The 22374-nt window shown below is 42.6% G+C and overlaps 1 protein-coding gene across 1 annotated transcript in view; it reads left to right on the top strand.

The window, feature by feature from the left end:
* Positions 1–22374, top strand: part of PLEKHA2 (pleckstrin homology domain containing A2) — a 155725-nt gene that overhangs the window by 91082 nt on the left and 42269 nt on the right. The window contains exon 8 of the mRNA XM_077469962.1: positions 15183–15251. Within this exon, the coding sequence (XP_077326088.1) occupies positions 15183–15251 (69 nt within the window). The remainder of the gene's footprint in view (positions 1–15182; positions 15252–22374) is intronic.

Raw genomic sequence — 22374 nt, 5'->3', positions numbered from 1 at the left:
CATTAAAACGAAACCCCCCAGTGGTGTACTGTCACTTCTGACAGGGCTTCTATCTTCACCCGTCTTCCTTTCAGGTTCCCTCCCACACACAGGATCCATGATTGCGGCACAGCGCTCTAAAGGTATGGCATACTCAGTATGCCATTCCTTCAGAGCGCAGTCACAGTGACGTCACAGGCTGCATCTCCTAAATGGTGTATGTTTCCTTGTACCTACAGGTAAGTTTTATTATATGCTTACCTGTAGGTACAAGTCAGCAAACGGTGTTTACTAACGAGTTCAGACCGAGCAGAACATTGAATGAAGATTAATCCTATAGTGCAGGGTAGTGCATATGAAAAGTTTTTTTTACATTTTCTAAAGGGATATGTCGTCTTTTTATTTTTTTTTAAACCAACCTATTGGGTCTGTGCATAATAATTAATTATGATATTTTTGGTTTACACTTTGCAGTGGTAAAAACTGAGGCACTAGCCCACCGGTGTCAGCTTGAACTTCTAGCCTTGCCTTGTGGTTGCTGAGGGATTTTATTAATATGTATTTTTTGTTTCTGTTTTTCATTCCTCCCACCTTACTGAGAAGAAAAGGAAACCTTTTCGTAGAAAAACTCACTACCCTACCACAACCCCAGTCATGCAAACCAGAAAGAAATTATAAGAAAAAGACAGTATAACCAAACAGAGATTATGATAATGTGGACTTGTAATAAAAAAGGCCTCCACTAAAGTAGTGCTAAAATTCCTCAATTTAAGAAAGTGGACAGAGCTTTGCAAATCATTCCATTATGCCCCTTGGCCAACTGTGCACCCACGACTGCATAGATATAGCTTAACCATTTGACTACTAGCCTGTAATACACCTTCATCACCAATCCATTTTTCAGTTTTCAGTGCTGTGATAATTTGACTGACAGTTACTCTGTTATGCCAAACTGTACTTAAATTAATTTCATATCAATTTTTAGAAAGAGATAGAGCTTTATTTTGGTGGTATTTAATATCCACTGGCTTTTTTATGTTACTCTTTTATCACTTGCTGCCCACTGTATGCAGAATGATGGCCACAGAGTGGTTGTATTATCCTGACTGGGTGTCATATGACATCCAGTAGGATAAGCCACGCACTGCGATCGACACTGTGGTGTGTCACTCTGACACACAGCACCTCTAGGTAAAGATCTTATTACGTAGGCTCTTTACCATGTGATCAGCTGTGTCCAATCACAGCTGGTCACATCGCAACCAGGAAGTGCTGTTTATCGGCTTTTCCTCTATTCGTGCTGACAGAGGAGAGACGATCAGCGGCTGTCCTGACAGGGGGGGTCTGCGCTGATAATGAGCGCATTGATTATCAGTGCAGACCCATCAATGGTGCCCACTAGAGCCCAGCAGGGATGGCAACCCGTGCCCACCACCCACCACTGTCCGTTTACACCTGTCCTCCGATCCACTCTGCCTAGACAGAGAGGGACGGATCCCCTTCCATTTTTTTCTTTTAAGCAGACCTCATCGGATTGGAGGTAGATAGGTGTAAACAAACACAAGCCATTTACACCCACTGGATGAATGTATAGTCCAATCATGTCTGCCTGAAAAACTGATAATCACACCTTAATTTGAAAGGGGCCTTAGATGTTTTAAACATAGGAGTCTTGTAACTGGGTGGGTGGAACCTGATAGGGATTCACACACACTAGTTCCCCATCAGGTCTGCTCCCTTTAGGATTGATAGCAGACAGTGGATGAATCCTTAGGTAATTGAAAGCCTGCTATTGGCTATAGAATCTGCTCACTGCCTGCTGTCATTTAGAAGGCGAGACTAGACCTGATGGGGAACTAATGTCCCAGCTTCCCCATCAGGCTCTGCCCACTCTAGCGACTTGACCCGCAGGTGGTCTGGTTGATGCCATCAGGGTGGGACTAATGCTGATGTCTGATGCGGACGTTCGGCGCGCTGACCAATGTGGTTGTTCAGTATGCTGACCAATGTGAGGCTCGACCCGCGTTAGTTTGTCCCATAGAATTTAATGTGATATCCAGCCTACCTCAGAGTGAGGCTTGGAACGCACGTGCCAGCGCCATCTTGCTAAACAGGAAGTGTTTGTGGCAATACGTTGGAGGCTTCAATTTCAATCACTGCTTGGCATTTAAACATTTGGGGGTTTATCCCCAATAGAAACACAGTAACTACAGCAGATGATGTCTCCTTTGACGAAACGCGCCGGGATGAGCCCTGCTGATGCCATTGCGTTGCCCTACTGTCTAATACAAGTGCTTGTTTATCCATTCAAATATGAGTGTTCCCAATTGTATTACATTTCATTTGTTATCATGGGTTCACACTATGTGGAGTATTTGTTTCCCTTTTCGTTACACTTCTTGTTTCATTATCTAAAAACTGGAGGTAATTATTTTTTAATTTGGTGAATACTAGCGCAACTTTGTGAAAGCAACACGATTAGGAACTACCCAAATCTGCTGCACATGTCACTAAAGTTACTGAGAGAGGCAGTAGAAAATTTTTAATCTGGTGCAGGCTATTTTATTATTATTATAGAGGCTTTATATAGCCCTGACAGTTTACACAGTACTTTACAACATAAGAGCATAAGGGCAGTACAATTATAATACAGTATAATACAGTAGGAATCAGAAGGCCCTGCTCGTTAGAGCTTACAATCTAAGAAGGAGGGCCAAGAAATACAAAAGCTTAAAACTGTGGGGGGCTGATGGAGAAAATATATGTACAGTTTTTAGGTGAGGGGTGGATAGGCCTCTCTGAAGAGATGAGATTTAAAGAGCAAGAAAACTGTTGGTTACTTTATAGTATATGACCTGGAGCTGAGTGAAACTAGGAGGAGGGCCAGCATGACTGGGCCATGCAGAAGAGGCAGAGTATTTAGTGGTGTGATGTTTTGAAAGATGTATTCTGATTACCAGATTGGAGGGTCTGAGGAGGGGCATCTTGTCAAAAGCTTATTCGGAGCTTGTCCCAGAGTCAGACAGGTTTCTCCCACCCTCCCTCCCTTGTTTGTTTTGGTCTGGTGGAGCTTCATAATTTTCTTGAGGTACGGGGGTACATGTAGTATGTTTTTGTCAGTCCGTATGTTTTAAATGGCTATTCAGTTTTATGGGTTCATTTATTTCTAGTCATAGTACCAGGTCGCAGGTCTATTGGGTCTTTGAAGGCGGTGCTGGATGAAATACTGGAGAATTATTGGTTGTGCCCATTTGGAGGTATGGGTGTCATTTCCTAACAATACAGTGGTAACATTAGGGTTTTAAGTAGGATGTATCTGGTAGTAAGTAAATAGTAAGTGTTAATTGTCTCTAAGCCGAGTAAGTTGCGGCTGGGGCCTTTCATGGGGTGGCAGATACAACCGGTTGGTTGTGAGTGAGTAGGCCTTCAAAGACCTTATACCAGCTAGGATTAAGCTGAGGTTTTGTTTATTTGTTATGCATTGATTGTATTATATGCATTACAATTGCTTCTTTTGATTGTTGTATTTACTTGTTTTGTAATAAAAAGGCTGCTATGGCTGTTCGACTGCAAATAATATGTTGTTGTCTGGTCAATTTTGGAAAGGGAAGAGAGGACCAAGTGTTTATGCTTGATAGATAACCTGAGCCTCTGCATTCTGTGTGTCCCTCAGTCATGAATACTCCAGTGATGACCCAAACCATCATGTACTAATGTACTATACTGTAGTAGCATCAGCATCATACAGTACGCAGTGTTGTTGTCTGGCAGCAGTACAGGTAACTTCCCATCTTGCTGCTATAAGTAAATCTCGTCGGCCTGAAAGGCTTTCACCATTTAGTCTTGTATTTTTATTACTAGAGTATATTACAACACATACAGCGGGTGCATCACATAGCAGTGGAAATAGTTTGTTAGAGCCAGTTTGGCCCAAATTAATTATTTAGAGTCAAAGTAAACCTGGAATTCTACTTTTAGGCCGCGTACACACGCGCGGACTGTTCGCCCAACTTTGTCCGTCCAACAGTTTCGGCAAACAGTCCGCTCAAACTTAGCATGGACGGACATGGCCACACACGACGGACGAACAGTTTGCTGAAACCGTGCACGATGACGTGAACGGCACGTACGACGGGACGAAAAATACGACGTCCTATACACTGCATTATAGCTTTCGGCGTGAAAATCCTTTCTGAGCATGCGCGCAACTTTGTTTGACGAACAAGCCTACACACGGGCGGACTGTTCGCTCAAACAAGGTTTCAGCGGACAGTTTTTCGGAATTTCCGAAAAACCTTGTCCGTCCAACTGTCCGCTGAAACTGTCCGCTGAAAGCCCACACACGAGCGGACTGTCCGCCCAAACACTGTTCAGCGGACAAAGTTGGGCGAACAGTCCGCCCGTGTGTACGCGGCCTAAGTATTTACCTTAAAGAAAGTCAAATGAAAAAAGTTCAGAGTGTAAAAAGTGCCCAGTTTCCAGACACATTTCCCCCATTGCATCCTAAGATAAAGCCCCAGTTCCTGTCACATTTTCTGTTCTGTATGAAGCTTTAGGACCTAAATACAACACAGCTATAATTAAGTCATTAACTAGGTCTTATTTACACTGGAATTTTAATTACAACGTGTGGGTGATTATCAGTGCTGAAATATTCCATTCATTAGTTGTAGCGCAGAAGGGCAAGCAGCCAGCTATGTGCAGTGACACCGCCCAGCGCTCCAGGTGATTGTGGGGTCATGAGCAATGGGAAAAATGCATGTGCCGTCTTACCTAAAACTACACCGATAAGGGAAACTAAGGCCCTCTTGTGCCCACTCTGTTGATCTGTGACCCTGCTTCAAGAACCCTGACACTTCCCAGCCTCTTTCTCAGTTCATAAATACATAAGAAAAAGTCCTCATGCTCACAGATGTGTTTCACTGTGTAAATCATTTGTGTATATGACTAAGGTCACCACCTGTTCTGAAAAACTGTACCACCCTTATAATCTCTTTCCTGCAATTCACATTTTTACCAGCATGCACTTTCAGCAAGTCACATTCCAGTAGGTAGTGTATGAACATGACAGCTGTTATTTATGATGTCAAGGAACCTTGGTTCACATTTTAGATCTTTATCCAAGGAAATTAAAGTGTATGTCTACCTGAACTCTTCTTTAGTTTTGGATAGAGTCGTTTTGCAGGCTGTGTGTAGCGCCCCCTAGCATTGGGTTGTTTTGCCAGTTACTGGGTCTGGGCCTACTGTAAAGTTTGCACCAAGGAATGTTATAAACTTCTCCCATTACTCTGGCCTACTCTTCTTAGCCTACTGGCCTTATCAGGAAACTCACCCTTACTTGTCACATCTTAGTTGTACAGGGCCACCAGATGCCATGGTTGCACACAGGTTTGTCATGGGCTACAAGACACATGGTCCAGACGAGGAACTCATTGCTAATGCAAGGCTGGCTGACCCCCTTCTCTTGGCCATCACCAGTTTCTTGAATGTGCCAGACTCTGGACATGCTCCTTGTAATCCGCAGGAATAAAGAAACTCCTGTGTGAACTCCTCCTACTGAAGGTATCTTTGCAAGAGAACAATTCATTTTTAATATGGTTCATTTCCTCATGGCTGGTCAAGTCTGGAACTCTTGCCTACTAAAAGGGTACTCCTCACTAAGCAAAGTACAGGCAGCATTTCCCTGAAAGGGATGACCGCTTCATGGAAAGTTTACATCTTCTCTGCCAAGGCCCTAGTTCATCCACGAGGGCCAAGGTCATGCTTTTCACATCCCTAACTACTCTTCTTCTCCCAGACTACACCACTCTTTACTACTTCTACAGCTAATCGAAAGGCAGTGTGGAACCTTTGAAGGAGCTAAATAGATTACACCCCAGACCCCTGTGACAGGGTTCTACATGTGTACCACTGAGAAAATTTACCTTTGCTTCTTGCCCTAGAGACACAACAGGAAGTAAAAGGAAATCTCCCAAAGCGAGAAATCTCCCATATTGAGTTGATTTCGATTTTTCTTCTGTCCACTCAATTTGCAATTTGTAAATTGATAAAAATAAACAATTAAAATATATATTTTTGGAGGCATTCTTACTTTACAGCATTTCTTCACATCTGCCTAAAACTTTTGCACAGTACTGTATATACAATATACAGTATATCAATATCAAGTCATTTTCATTATGTATAAATCATCAGCATTCCTTCTGCTGTGGTTCCTCTTGCCGGTTTGTACAACACTACAGAACGACCCACAGCTTTCAGCAAGAGGAATGCCACATGATTTCAAAATGATTGAAAATTTATTGAAAATGACTTTTGAAATTGTATTAAGAGTGGGAGTAGGTATTTTGCGCACCCAAAATCCGCCAAGGAGCAGCGAAATGGCAACATTCAATACATAGACTACTGGAAAGGTAAGTATATAGCAGGGATATGCAATTAGCGGACCTCCAGCTGTTGCAGAACTACAAGTCCCATAAGGCATAGCAAGATTCTGACAGCCACAAGCATGACACCCAGAGGCAGAGGCATGATGGGACTGGGTAGTTTTGCAACAGCTGGAGGTCCACTAATTGCATATGCCTGGTATATAGCCTCTTCTTTTACAGATTTGGCTTAATCGACAAGTGATCTTGTGGTGACAGGGCCACTTTACTATGTGCAAGCTTACATAAGGTTTTAGTGATTGGGTTTGCACATACTTTACGCATCTGTGTGTTCTGGGAATTGGCATGTGATTGATAATGATCAGAATGTGTCAGTTGATCCTGCTGGAAGGGTGTGTCTAATATGTAAATCTTCTTGTCATCATCTTTGTTTTATGTGGTTACAGGGGTTCAGCAGGGATGTCACAGTGACAGAAATATAGATAGAAGATTGATAAACCTTCACCGCATATGACAGGAAGGTTCATGTGCTATGAGTAATGAGGGAACTGTTACCGTGCCATAAATAATGAGAGAAGTACAAATATGATATATATCATGTGTAGAGTTGCTTGCACAACATAGTGACAAGGTGACACCACATCTCAGGTGCAGAAACAAGGCTGTTACCTCACCACTCTCCACTTTCCCACAGCGTCTATATTCCTAATAATTACAGGTCTTTATATAGCACTGACAATTTACACAGTGCTTTACATTTTTTTTAATGCACACCGGTCTCGGACCTCAGGGAACTTACAATTATCAGTCCTCATTGCACATGCATTTGAGCACACTAAGGCAAGCACAGGTAGAACATGAAATCCCCAATGCAGATATACAGTGGGGGAAATAATTATTTGATCCCTGCAGATTTTTGTAAGTTTGCCCACTTACAAAGAAATTAAGGGTAATTTCATAGGTGTATTTTAAATGATAGAGACAGAATATCAACCAAAAATCTAGAAAAACACATAAAAGCAAATCAAATTCCAGTAGGTAGTGTATGAACATGACAGCTGTTATTTATGATGTCAAGGGACCTTGGTTCACATTTTAGATCTTTGCCCAAGGAAATGAAAGTGTGTGTCTACCTGAACTCTTCTTTAGTTTTGGATAGTGTTGTTTTGCAGGCTGTGTGTAGCAAACCCTAGCATTGGGTCGTTTTGCCAGTTACTGGGTCTGGGCCTACTGTAAAGTTTGCACCAAGGAAACAAATGCTATAAATTAAAACTACTCTATCCAAAACTAAAGAAGAGTTCAGGTAAACATACACTTTCATTTCCTTGGGTAAAGGTCTAAAATGTGAACCAAGTTCCCTTGACAGCTGTCATGTTCATAAAAAAGTTGACAAACAAATCCTATAAATTAAGTTGCAGTTCAGTGAGTAAAATAAGTATCTGATCCGCAAGCAAAACATGACTCAGTAGAGTACTTGGTGGAGAAACCCTTGTTGGCAAGTATGACATTTCATGTAGTTGGTGACAAGGTTTGCACACATCTCAGGAGGGATTTTGGTCCACTCTTCTTTACAGATCTTCTCTAACTCCTTAAGCTTTCTTGGCTGTCGTTTGGCAACTCAAAGTTTCAGCTCCCGCCATAAATTTCCTATAAGATTAAGGTATGGAGACTGACTAGGCCACTCTATGACCTTAATGTGATTCTTCTTGAGTCACTCCTTGTTGCCTTGGCAGTATGTTTTGGGCCATTGGCATTCTGGAAGACCCATCCACTACCCATATTCAGTGCTGACTCAGGGAAGAATGTTCTCACCCAAAATGTTACGATACATTGCCCCTTCCATTGGCCTCTCAATGCAGCAAAGTTGGCCTCTACCTTTAGCAGAGAAACCGCCCCAAAGCATCATGTTTCCACCTCCGTGCTTGACTGTAGGGATGGTGTTCTTAGAGTCAGAGTCAGAATTTTTCTTGCTCCAAATACTCAAGTCGTTAATGCCAAAGTGTTCAATTTTAATCTCATCTGACCACAGCACTTTCTCACAATCCGTCTCTGAATCATTTAGATGTTCATTAGTATGGCTGTACATATGCTTTCTTGAGGAGGGGGACTCGCCATGTTTGGAGGAAGAAAAATGCTGACTTTATTTTTTTTTTGTGTTTTTTCTGGATTTTTGGTTGATATTCTGTCTATATCATTTAAAATACACCTATGATAAAAATGATAGACCCTTCATTTCTTTGTAAGTGGGCAAACCTACAAAATCTGCAGGGGATCAAATAATAATTTTCCCCACTGTATCTTGAGCAGGATTCAAACCAGGGAACCCAGCGCTGTATACACATAGAGTGCAATGATTTCCCAAACTGTGCTATTGTATTCTAACAGCGGGACTGCCCCCTCCCCCCCAATATGGCTATTGGCTGCAAGTGCTAATTGAATGGTGGTTTTCCAGCAGGACTGAGTGGTACACCCAAACTGAAATTTGGCTGGCTCCTGCTGAATTGGACGAATTTCGATATTATTCTAAGGTGCTAAGGCTAAGGCGCTAACCAATAAGCCAGTGATACAAACTTGAAGCTAAAGGTGACACCTGCAACCATCATGTATGAAAATGGGGGGAAAAGGAGCTCCAGAACGTCTTAAAGAGAAAATAATATGAGAGCATCATAAAGGCTTCCTAAAGAACCACAGCTGGCTCGCCCCTGCTCATGCACGAGCTTGCGTTGCCATTTGTGAATGGTCCTGACCGGCCGGGCTGCGTGCTCGGATAAGGGTCTGCTATGGACTTTGGGGGGACCCCACGCCGTTATTTTGGCTTTGGGGTTCCCCTATAAATCCATACCAGGTGTCGGGGCTTGCGGGGTGTCAATCTCGCCGATGGAGGCGGCGACATTGACTTCCTGCGCTAGTCCCGTCTACTTGGAGGCACGTTCAAAATGTACAGATTTTACTCCGTGTGTGGGTAAGTCCATTCATTTCAAAAGTCTGGCGGATTGTGTGGGCAAGTCCGCTCATTCGGAAAGTCTGGCGGACCTCCGCTGCAAAGTCCGGTCAATAGTCTGATCGTGTGTACGCGGCATATGTCAGTACACGCAAAACCAGCTGCTAAAAGAGGAAAACCAACTGTCATCTATTTATGCTGGCAATTCAGTTGTTCTTGTAATCACACAGAGTGAGTAATTTTAAGTACAGTGTCGTTCTCCATTACTAAAATGCATAGGTTGTGCAGGGGCCGAAGCAATAGGTTCTTTAGCTCAGGCAGACAGAGGTGCAGACAGAAAAATATTTTGTTATTATAAGGAGCGTGATGTGTGGCTGTCACCTTGATCAGTGGTTCTCGACCACCGGGGCTGCAGCCAGCTGCTGATCTCCCACAGTGTCCCCCAGCTCCCATAGTGCCCCCAACTTTCCTTTTTCGTACTACAGTGCCCCTGAGACTTCACAGTGCCACCCAATCTCCCATAGAGATCGGATTTTCTGAAGGTAAATGTGTGATGACAGGCTGTTGGTGGAAAATCTGACCGTCTGTACACTCCAGACAATTTTTGTCGGATTTTCCTTGGACAAATGTTGGATGGCAGGCTTTAAAATTTTCTGCAGACAAATGTCTGTTGTTGGATTTTCCGAATGTGTGTACACAAGTCCATCAGACAAAAGGCCAAAGTACAAACACACATGCTCGGAAGCAAAGACGAGCAGGAAGCGGTCGGTCTTGTAAAATAACGTTCGTAATTGAAAATTAACATTTGTGCAAATTATGAAATCTGGAAATGCAGCGCATATTCTCTTCTTCTTTCATGGGATAATAATGAAGCTGCTTTGCTGGTGATACTAATAGAGTTATGGCAAACAGATTTTGAAAGGCTTTTTTTTTTCTAGTGATATCAAGACTAATATTATTATGCTTGTTATTTTTTTATTTTTTTGGTTCAAGTTACCACAACACCATTATCCTGTAGTTTTTAAGATCAAAGATACAACTATGTTTGTGTCCCTTGTTAATTTTACATTGTATTTTTTAAAATGTAACTGCCTACTCACATACTGTCATTTGAAGTAAAACAGATAGCCAAGTATTATTCACCACAATTTTTTTATTGTGCATTAAAAAAGAAAACAAAATTAGACCTGCTATCTGCCAATAGAACTTAACCAAAAGTGCATTCTATGCATCCAAAAATATAGAAAATATACCAAATCAAATAATTAGTCAACCCAAAAATAAAATAAAAGCCTCATGGATGTGTCCTGCTTCTTAATTTAGGGGTCAACAATGCCAAGAGTTGGTGAAAGCAGGGGTCCGTCATCCAGAGATAATTCTGAAAATCATCCGGATTATTCTCCTGGAGCTCCTGCAGCAAAGACATATGATATAATTGGTCACGATTAATAAAGCAACCAATTTGTGGTCCAAGCAATCCTCCTGTTCTTGGACTGGACTTGGGTCAAAGCAATAACTCCACAGCCAATAATAAATAACACGTTATCTCCGCCGATTCCGCAACATGGCTGGTTGATGAATGGCCGTTCAAAAACAAACTGAAAAACGCAAAATGAAAAGTGCGAATCAACACTCACCAAACTTCTACTAGGAGCCCAAAGGGTGGCGCTAAAGAGCTGAAAAAATACGTAGTATGTCACTACGTTCGCATTTGTTGGCCGACAATTCCTTGCCGTTTGTATGCAAGACAAGTTCCTGCGGAAAAACCGATCGTGTCTATGAGGCTTAACTCGGACTGTCTACTTTCCAAAAAGAGGTCGTTTGGGGGGTATTTCTACTGTTCTGCCATTTTAAGGGCCTCATGAAATGAGAATAGTACATCAGGATTGATTAATTATCAAATATATATACAATAGTTTGTAGACGCTATAACTTTAACACAAACCAATTAATCACTTCAATACCAGGCACTTTCACCCCCTTCCTGCCCAGGCCATTTTTCAGCTTTCAGTGCTGTCGCACTTTGAATGACAATTGCGCAGTCATGCAACACTGTACCCAAATAAATTTTTAATAATTTTCTTCACACAAATAGAGCTCTTTTGGTGGTATTTAAAGCGGGAGTCCGCCGAGACTCCGCGTTTTTTTTTTTTTTTTTAAAAAGCCAGCAGCTACAAATACTGCAGCTGCTGACTTTTAAAATAGTGACACTTACCTGTCCAGCGCGCCCGCGATGTCGGCACCCGAAGCCGATCTCTAGATCGTCTCTCGGGTGCTGCCGCCGCCATCTTGGGTATGGGAATCAGGAAATGGAGCCTTTCGGCTTAATTTCCCGGTTCCCTACTGTGCATGCGCGAGTCGCGCTGCGCAATAAGGACGGTCCCGCTGCCTCTGGGATCTGTGTGTTTCCCAGCAGGCAGTGGGGCACTTGCGGAAAGGGGCGGGCACTTGCGGAAAGGGGCGTAATCTACGCCCCTTTCCGCAGAGAGCTATCCCGGAAGTGGGTGCAGATACCTGTACTGTACAGGTATCTGCACCCCCCTCCCCCCTGAAAGGTGCCAATTGTGGCGCCGGAGGGGGGGAGGGTTCCGATGAGCGGAAGGTCCACTTTAGGGTGGACCTCCGCTTTAATAACTGCTGGGTTTTTTCTTTTTTAACTATGGGCTAGTTTACACTTGCTTCAAAACAAGGCTTCAGACAGGCTTTGTTAAAGCTCTCTGAACATCAGTTAAAGCCCCCCTGTCACTAAATTTGCTTTAGCTTTGCATTGCGTCGACTTTGCTTCAAAAATTATACCTCATGTAGCTTCAAAGCATCTTCAAAGCCTCCATAGAACTCTATGGCAAAGCTTGCTTGAAGCACCTGCAGCTTTTTAGAGGCTTTAATTCAGCTTTAGCTTTGGTTTGTTTTGGAGAAATTGCAAGTATGAGATATACACTAGACATGTGCGATTAGTTTCGTGCAAATCGAAAATTCGTACGAATTTCCGATAATTCGTACAAATCCGAAATACAAATTTTTATGCATACGAATTCTGTATGAAATACGAAATTTCGTTCATGAATTTCGGATCCAAATTCATAACGAAAATTCATAATTGTTACGAAAAGTTAACAAAGTTAAAAGATAAAACTCCAGGAAGTCAGCACAGGGATGGTGGGAACCCCTCATAATGAGACATTCATCATAACGAAAATTCGTTATTGTTACAAAAAGTTAACTAACCTAAAAGATAAAACCCCAGGAAGTCAGCACAAGGATGATGGGAACCCCTCATAATGGGCACATCGGGCGTACACTCAGACCTGGGAACTCAGCACAGGGATGGTGGAAACCCCTCATAATGGACACACAGCAGGTGTACAGACCTGGAAACTTAGCACAGGGATAGGGGGAACCCCTCATAATGGGCACAGCGGGTGTACACTCAGACCTGGGAACTTAGCACAGGGATGGTGGGAACCCTATGGGAATTTCTATGCTTACGAATTTTATACAAAATACGAAATTTCGTTAAAGAATTTCGGATCCAAATTCCGTTACAACAGAAACGTGACTGGTGTTTTGTTCACCAATCAGAGGAAGTCAACACAGCACAGGGATGGTGGGAACCCCTCATAATGATAAATTCATCATAACGAACTTTCGTTATTTTACCAAAAGTTTATGAATGTAACGAAAATTCGTATTTCGTACGAATCCGAATTGAATTTCGGACACGAATTACGAAATATGAATTAATTTTCATACAAAATGAAATGGAACAGAACAAAATAAATTTATTGACGGCACACATGTCTAATATACACACACACAGGGCATCTGCCAAGCTTCAAAAGAGCATCACTGAAGGAAGCCTCACCAAAGCTTCATCGAAGCACCACTGAAGCAAAAACACATCATAAAAGCGTGTTGAAGTGGTAAGCACTTTAATTTGTGTTGAAGCCAAAGCAAGCGTAAATGAGCCCTTAAAAAAAAGATTTGGGGGAAAAAAAAGGTTTTCTTTGTTTCTGTCAGTAAATTTTGTAAATAAGTAATTGTTCTCCTTCACTGATGGGCAGTGATGAGGTGGCACTTATGGCCATTGATTAGGTGGCATTTATGAGGAGACACTAATATGCCACACTGATGGGCACTGATAGGTGGCACTGATTAGCACTGATAGGCACTGGTAGGTCTCTATCAGTGCCCATCAGTGATCGGGGTCGTGCAGTGTCCTAGCAACACAGCACGCCCATCTTGGGGCGGCATCATATGACGTCCACCCAGAACAAGAGCCGCACCAATCCCTCCATCATTTGACGGTGGGCGGGCAGCAAGTGGTTAATATTCACTTATTGGGATTTATTTTTATTTTTATGAAAGATGTAGCAGAATACATTTTGGCCTAAATTTTGATTTTATTGGATATGTTTTATGACAGAAAGTAGAAAATATCGTTTTTTTTTTCAAAATTGTTTCTTTTTTCGTTTATATTTAAAAAAATAAATAAAAAAACCCAGAGAAAGTTCTACTTATTTGAAAAAAAATGGTAAAAATGTAATTTGCGTACAGTGTTGCATGACCGCACAAAAAATGCTCTGGTCATGAAGGGGGTAAAACCGTCTGGAGCTCACTAAACCATCTTATCCACCAAGGACGGTGCCTTCTAAGCCCCTGTACACACGGTCGGAGATTCTGCCAACCAAATCTGTCGGATTTTGTCCGTCAGATTTAGTCTGACGGATTGTGTCCGAAACTGTTGCATACACACGGTCGGACTAATGCCGCGTACACACGAGCGGATTGTATGGCGTACTTAGTCCGTCATACAATCCGACGGACAGTCCGTCGTATTTTCCACTGAACGGACTTGACCACACACGGATACACAAACAGTCCTTTGAAAGCTTGCGCGATGACGTGTACAGCACGTACGACGGGACTAGAAATAGGAAGTCCAAGACACAGCAAAGCACCCTTCCGCCGTGTAAATCCTTTCTGGGCATGCGCCATTCTTAGTCCGTCGAACTAGCATACTGACGACCGTATTGTCCGCTGAAACCAAAGTACGACGGACAGAATTTCGAAAAAACCGAAATACTTAGTACTCCGGACTGCACGCTGAAAAAGTCCACTGAAGCCCACACACGAGCGGATTGTCCGCTGAAATGTGTTTCGACGGACTAAGTACGCCATACAATCCGCCCGTGTGTACGTGGCATTAGTTGTCGAAAAATCCGATCTTTCAGAACGTGATGAAGTCATTTCGTTACGATGGGACTACGTTCAGGCTAGTAGCCAATAGCTTTGATGTAGGAATTTGATCTGAGCATGTGTGGCACTTGGTCCGATCAAAATTCTCTACACATGATCGGAGTATGTCCGACCGGCCCATTTGGTCGGGAAATATTTCCAACATGTTGGAAAATTGGGTCCGACGGAGATTCGGACGGAATCATTCCGATGCATACCACACACAGTCGGATTATCTGACGACACGGTCCGATAGGACACATTCCGACGGATTCTCCGACCGTGTGTACGCGGCTTTAGTCTCTATTGAGATCTGCAGTTGGCACAGTGCTGCACACGAGATAAGATACGACACCGGCCATTTGAGTAGTCTGAAAGTAAGGTTGAATATATTTTTATTGTTGTTTTAAGAAAAATACAAAGTATCAACATTGTAACAAAGTCATTATCGAGTAGTCTGAAAGTAGATGAAAACAGCAGAGCACAATATTAGTGTATTTGATTAGGGATCTAATAATATTTATTGAACGTTGCCAACTGGAGCTTTCTTTTGGGAAACAATTAACTTGGTGGGTTTAATTCTGCTTTGATCACCAAAATACTCAAATTACAAAAAGTTATTTTGTATTTCTTATTTTCAGAGGAAAAACTGGAAAAGAAGATTCTTTGTCTTGGACATGTTTTCAATTAGCTACTACAAATGTGAAAAGGTAATGTATTCTTCCCAATTGTCAATCACTATCAATCAATATTTAGAGAACAGTCCTGGCCTATGCCTTGTTATAGCATAAATACATTCTAATTGCACTATTAGAGATGTGATAGACCAGCTGGTAACATTTTCTAAAAGCTCTGTAAACATACACTATATTACCAAAATTATTGGGACACTTGCCTTTACATGCACATGAACTTTAATGGCATCCCAATCTTAGTCCGTAGGGTTCAATATTGCGTTGGCCCACCCTTTGCAGCTATAACAACTTCAACTGTTCTGGGAAGGCTGTCCACAAGGTTTAGGTGTCTATGGGAATGTTTGACTGTTCTTCCAGAAGCGCATTTGTGAAGTCAGACACTGATGTGGACAAAAAGACCTGGCTCACAGTCTCCGCTCGAATTCATCCAAAAGGTGTTCTATTGGGTTGAGGTCAGGGCTCTGTGAAGACCAGTCAAATTCTTCCACCCCAAACTCGCTCATCAATGTCTTTATGGACCTTCTTTGTGCACTGCTGCGCGGTCATGTTGGAACAGGAAGGGGCCATCCCCAAACTATTCCCACAAATTTGGGATCAGGAAATTGCCCAACATGTCTTGGTATGCCTTAAGAGATTCCTTCACTGGAACTAAGGGGCCAAGCCCAACCCCTGAAAGACAGCCCCACACTATAATTCCCCCTCCACCAAATGATTTGGACCAGTGCACAAAGCAAGGTCCATAAAGACATGGATGATCGAGTTTGGGGTGGAAGATCTTGACTGGACGATCAATATTGAACCCTATGGACTAAGACTGGGATGCCATTAAAGATCATGTGCACGTAAAGGCAGGTGTCTCAATATATTTGGTAATATAGTGTATGTAGGTGCCAAATACATGCACCTTGTTAGATTTATATAAAAAGACTCTCACAACTCTAGCTCCTTCTAAAAGGGCATTTAACCTTCCCGCTCTAATGCATATGATTTCTTTGGGCTAGGTTTTGCTTTTAAAGGGGAACTCCACACTCTATTCTACAATGCTCTTGTCTCCCCCTCTAACCGGATTTCCATGAGCTAGCTTGCTGTGTGTTTGGCTAGGGGTTTGTTAGTGTGTGGGAGGGGCACAATATTTTTTCCGTTTGGGGTGGGATTTTTTACGTGGGGGTTCCCATTTTAAGCCATGTATGGGGGACGGCAGGTTATTTATTTTTTGGGGTATTAAGATCTTGCAGCTGCAGTGTAGATTTGTAACTTTTCTCTAAAGCCGTACATCTTTGAACAGGCAGCGTAAAGCCCCGCCCCCCCCAAGTTATTAGCTTTCCAGCAATTTTCCATTGTTTCATTTTTGGGGTTGTCCAAATTGGTGATGTGCTATATGTCCCTCAGGGTGCGACCTGGGCCCCCATACCCATTTTAAGGCCAATAACTAGAAGATAAGACAGCCAAGTGGGGACTAGCAAAATTAACAGGTAGACCTGTAGACAGGTAGACCTGTTGTAGTCCTGTAGACTGCAATGGTATGTGTTATATAACTTTTGCCCATGTTGGGCTCTTTGTTTGTCCCCCCGGACCCGGGGGGTGTTTGTCCCATCTTTAATTTTGTAGCATGCTGGATGATGTGCTTAATTTTGGACAGGGGGGTGGCTTATTTTGTGCTAGCTGCATTTGGGTTGGTCTGGGCATGCTCAGCACGTTTTTTTTCTTCTTTTTGTATGTGAACAGCACTTGGATGTTTCTGGGCATGCTCAGTGTGTTTTTTGGGTTAGTAATTTAAAGAGGAAGTAAACCCTGATGGGTTTACTTCCTCTTTTTTTCCCTGCAAAGGTAAAGCATAATGGACTACTATGCATCGCATAGTAGCTCATTATGTGTCACTTACCTGACACAGGAGCCAGCGAAGTCGCCGCTGTCCCCTGTAGTCCGCCGCATCCATCTTGCTGGTGGCGTCTCGCAGCTCCGACGAATCACAGCGGCGAAGCCGCGATGACGTCACTCCCGCGCATGCGCACGGGAGTCGCGTCTCGCAGCTCCGCCGCTGCCATTCGGCGAAGCCGCGATGACGTCACTCCCGCGCATGCGCACAGGAGTCGACAAATGCGGCAGCTCCATTCTTGGAACTGCCGCGCTCAGTGCGCCTGCGCGCCGCTGTCTACGGTGCATGCGCCGTAGACAGCGGTGCCCATTTTCGGGCAAATATCTCCTAAACCATATAGGTTTGGGAGATATTGCTTGGACCTACAGGTAAGCCTTAATCTAGGCTTACCTGTAGGTCAAAGTGGTTTGAAAGGGTTTACTTCCTCTTTAAGGACATCCTTAACAGGTGTACCCACTTTGCAGTTCTTTCTCTACATGTGTATTTCATTGACTGTGCATGAGTTTTCTATTGACTCATTAACACACAAACCTATGTTATATAAAGCTTTCAGATAGCATTCTTTACCTTGCCCTGAAAAGTGGCAAGATTGTGTGTGTGGGGCTGGCAAGAGAGTACATGTGGGTATCCTTATAGAGTTTGTAACACATGTATTTTCTCTTTGTATTTTGTTATGCCTTTGCAAAACAGATGTGTTTTAGGGCAAGTTTTTTTACTTGGGGTTATTTTATTTTTTTGGGTGGGGGGGGATTTTGTCCCCTGAAATATTTTTGATGTTGTCAATGTGTGTCGCTTGTAGGTTGTCTCACTTTGATTTAATTGTCTGTGCTGCATTATTTTGCAAAATCTTCTTCAAGATGTTGTCTAATGTTTAAAGCCTCAATAGATGTCTGTTTGTGGGCGTGCTCCTATTAATTTCCTCTGCAAAATGGTCAGAACTCAAAACAATATTCTGTTAGTGTCTAAAATGAACATACATGTGTTATTTGCTTCCTTGCTCTTTTCCAAATCCTGTTTTGTTGACCAATAAAATTTGTAGCAAATTTTTATGTTTTAATTTTTCATGCAACATATTTCCCAGCTGGCAAAACAAAAAAAGGTGTGATTTGTCTAAAAGTTACTTTCTGGGTGCCCTCATGGTAGCATATGCATGGATTGTGTGTATGCTGCCATGGATAGTCACCAGGAAAGGAAAATTACAGAGCGGTAAATATTCAATTTTCCATTTTAGCGCAGTGGTTCTCAGCCTCAGTCCTCAAGTACCCCGACAGGACAAGTTTTGGGAATTTATCTTAGCTAAAATAGCTGTCCAAAATACAAAGGTATTGACTGCGATTTAAAGCACCTGGGCAAGATGAAGGAAAACCGGTAAACATGGCCTGTCGCGGGTACTTGAGGACAGGGTTGAGAAGCACTGAGCTCAAATCTAGCTCAAGATAATTCTATTCTAATTGTGGGCATTTGAGGGAAACCAAGCACGTGTTAGAACCCCTGCTTGTCTTTTTTAGATTAGGCTTTGTGTCACTTTTCTTAAAATTGGCTTCACTTCCTGTCACATAGCCAAACAGGAAGTGAGGGTAAAACCCTATAAATGTCTTTCCTTGGGGACACAGGTCAATCTAACTAGTGTCCCCATTAGGCAAATTGCACCCTAGCAGTTTGTTGTGTAAACCCCACATTATTGGGCATTTTGGGGTTTATTAAAGGCAAATCCACTCTGCAAAACAAGTGTACTCTCTGTAAATCTGAGGGCAAGCACTGGTGTTTTTATTATCCAATCATGTAGAAGCAAAGATGATGATTTTTTTATTTTCCTTGCATGTTCCCCTCGGATCTCCAGCAAGTGCACTTGTAGTGCAAAGTGGATTTGCCTTTAGTAAATAGACCCCAAAGTCCAAGATGCCTAATAATTTGGGGTGTACACAGAAAAATGCTAGACTGCAATTTACCTAATGGAAAAGTTATTTAGCTTGACCCGTGTGTCCCCAAGGAAAGACATAGGTAAGCTTTTATCCTCACTTCCTGTTTGGCTATGTGACAGAAAGTGAATACATTTAAAGGTCGAAAGTGGCAAAATTTAGGAGGTGTCTTCACCCTATCAGGGGTGCAGATATCCCCAAAAACTGACAAGACTTCTAATCCCTCTGCACTCTATCCCCAAGAAAAAATAGGATTTCATTTAGTTTAACTTTGCAAAGACACATTTCTAAGTTCAACTGTGATGCATGTCAATGGCCCATTTAGACCTTGTTTAATAGAAAACACTAGTTGCATTTCACTAGAAGCATTTGTTAGTCCAGCCCTGGAAATTTGCATCTGCTTTACTATTTCCCTAAAAATTGGGTTCCTGCAGCTAGATGCGTGACTGCTGTGTATGTGAGATGCGCAACTGCTGTGTGCGTGGAGGTATGTACCTGTGACACATATCTGGTTCCCAGAAGCGTTGGCTAGCACACGGTCATGATATCATGCCCCTATAGGAAGTGGCTTGTACTGCTGCTAATTTCTTACCACCACCATGTCCCGATCACTGTTCTCTGAGGAAGAGATAATTTTATATATAACTATAAATGTTTTTTTTGTTTTTTTTTACATGGGGTGGTGTTTGTGTGGGTCCCTAACACACATTCATATGCATTCGGGTCAATTTAGACAGCATTCCATTTACCTACCAGCATTTTTTTTAGAGTGCGGGAGGAAACCGGAGTACCTGGAAGAAACCCACACAGGGAGAACATGCAAACTCCAGGCAGACTGCGTCATGGTCGGGATTTGAACCAGTGACCCTTTTTGCTGCTAGGTGAAAGTGCTCCACTACACCACTGTGCTGCCCAAATATATATCTATAGATGTAGGTTCTTGTGTCCACCAGTAGAGTAGGTTGAGTTGGGTAGATGCCACACTCCCAGTTCTGGAGGCATAATAATGGTCTAGCACAGGGGTCTTCAAACTACGGCCCTCCAGTTGTTCAGGAACTACAAATCCTGTTGTGGAGAGCCATAGTTTGAAGATTCCTGATCACTCTAGCGTGTCTTAAAAAAAGGTGGTTTCTCATGTGCCTTGTATAATGCCCAAGAAATATCGTTATGAAAACACAAGTGGGTCATGGCACATCTACATTCCAAATTTGGCACTTAAGATGGTCATGCACTATGCAATCTGATTGGCCAATCTCTGTACAACGTAATATTTTAGCAAAATAGGTAATGGGAAGACGCAATTGAACAATTAATTCAAATTATATGAAATCAAACAGGCTCTTGCTCTAAATATAATTTATTTAAGATCTAACTGATTGCAGTGTATGGTCACCTTTAAAGAAAATATAAATTTATTTGGTTTAGAAACGTATCTGTTCTTCGTAATGTATTGAAAGATTTAGGTAAAAAATATTAAACACATTTCAAGTATATATTAGAAGTAATAGGAATGTGATTAGCATAAAAAAGGGTTAAATAACGGAGAGTACATACTAATTGCCTAACAAGACCCATCCAATGAGATGAAATTAACCAATTGTATTGGGCGTGCGCTATTATCAATGAGAAAACCGCCAGTTACCCTAGCGACAATTGCAGTTTACATATTAATTATCGTTTTGCGATTCAAAGTGTGTCGGTTCGCACATTTGGTTAATTACTTTTCCAGTGCACCGATTAAGGTATGAACTGGCACGGCACATTGTTCTTAGTAAATCAGCCCCAGAGTGCTCTGGATTGAGACACACTATAGAGGGATATGCTCTGTTCATATTTTATGTCTTAAGGCCCATACACACGATCAGACTTTTTGACAACAAACATGCAAATTAGCTGTTTTGGAGCAACATCCGGCCGTGTGTACGCTCCATCGGACAAACTTTTTTGGTTTTCATCAGACTTTTGTTGGCTGTGCGAAGGGACAAACTTTCTGGCAACAAAAGTCTGATGGAGCAAAGTCTGATCGTGTGTACAGAAAACCACAGGACTTTTGTACAAAGTACAAACAGGCATGCTCAGAACCAATGCAAAAGATCAGACAACAATACAGAAGTTGACCAAAGGTGGCGGTAAAGAGCAGAAAAACCACATGATTTGGTGAAAGTTGGCTGAAAAAGTCCTGCTGTGTGTATGCAATACAAGTTCAGGGCCGACGCCCTTTGTACAAAAATCCAAGGGAAAGTTTGTACAAAGTCCTATCGTGTGTATGAGGCTTAAGTCTAACTTGTAGCTTAGACTAGTCCAGGCAAAGTACAGTTTTGCTTTGACCTGAGAGAATATTGAATCAGTTATTCAAGGTTTGTATTACATGTCCTTAAAGTGGTGTTCCGCTCAAAAAAAAAATTATTAAAAGCCAGCAGCTACACATACTGCAGCTGCTAGCTTTTAACAATAGGACACTTACCTGTCCTGGAGTCCAGCGATTTCGGCACCGCAGCTGATGTTTTCATCAGGTGTCGAGTGCTGCTGCAGCCATTGTGGGTAAGGGTACCCGGCAGTGTAGCCTTACGGCTTCATGCCAGGAACCCAACTGCAACAGGCCCTGCAACAGGGAGAGGAGGAGGGAGGCCCGTGGGGATGTCACGGGCCGTGGCCCGGACTCCCAGAAGTGAGAACAGGATACCTGTTGAAGCGGGGTATCCTGTCTCCCCCCCCCCCCCCGAAAGGTGGCAATTGTGGCACCGGAGGGGGACCATAGACAAATGAGCAGAAGTTCCACTTTATAGAGAATGTTTCAAAGTTTGTAAGATTGCATGAAGACACTAGTCCATCCAGTTCAACCGGTGTAGGTGTATGTGTGTCAGTGTCAATAATCATTTCCCATAGCCCTGTATGTTGTGTTCACTCAGATGTACGTCCAATAGTCTTTTAAAAATATCAATACCACTTGCTGACATCACCGATTGTGGAAGATAGAGTTCCACTTTCTTATCGGTTATTACGCAGCTTAAGGTTAAACCGCTTCTCCTCCAATCTCATTTTGGGGCCCTGTGTCCTCTTACACTCCCAGAGGCTGAATAATGTCCTGCCTATGCTGGGATCACTATTGAGATATTTGTATATCGCTATCATATCTCCTCTCAAGCGCCTCTTCTCCAATGAGAACAAGTTTGAAACTTCTAGTCGTTCCTTGTAATTGAGGTCTTCCAGTCCCCTTATTCATTTTGTTGCCCTTCTTTGGACTCTCTCCAGCTCCAGCACATCCCTTCTAAGGACTGGTGACCAGAACTGGACTGAATACTCCAGATATGGCCAAACCAGAGTTTTATAAAGTGGCAGGATT

The sequence above is a fragment of the Lithobates pipiens genome, unplaced genomic scaffold (genome assembly GCF_037356315.1).
Source record: "Lithobates pipiens isolate NorthernLeopardFrog02 unplaced genomic scaffold, aLitPip1_a1.2 Scaffold_8, whole genome shotgun sequence".
Lineage (NCBI taxonomy): Eukaryota > Metazoa > Chordata > Amphibia > Anura > Ranidae > Lithobates > Lithobates pipiens.
The sequence above is the reverse complement of the archived record's forward strand: the minus strand, read 5'-3'. Positions and strand labels throughout refer to the sequence as shown.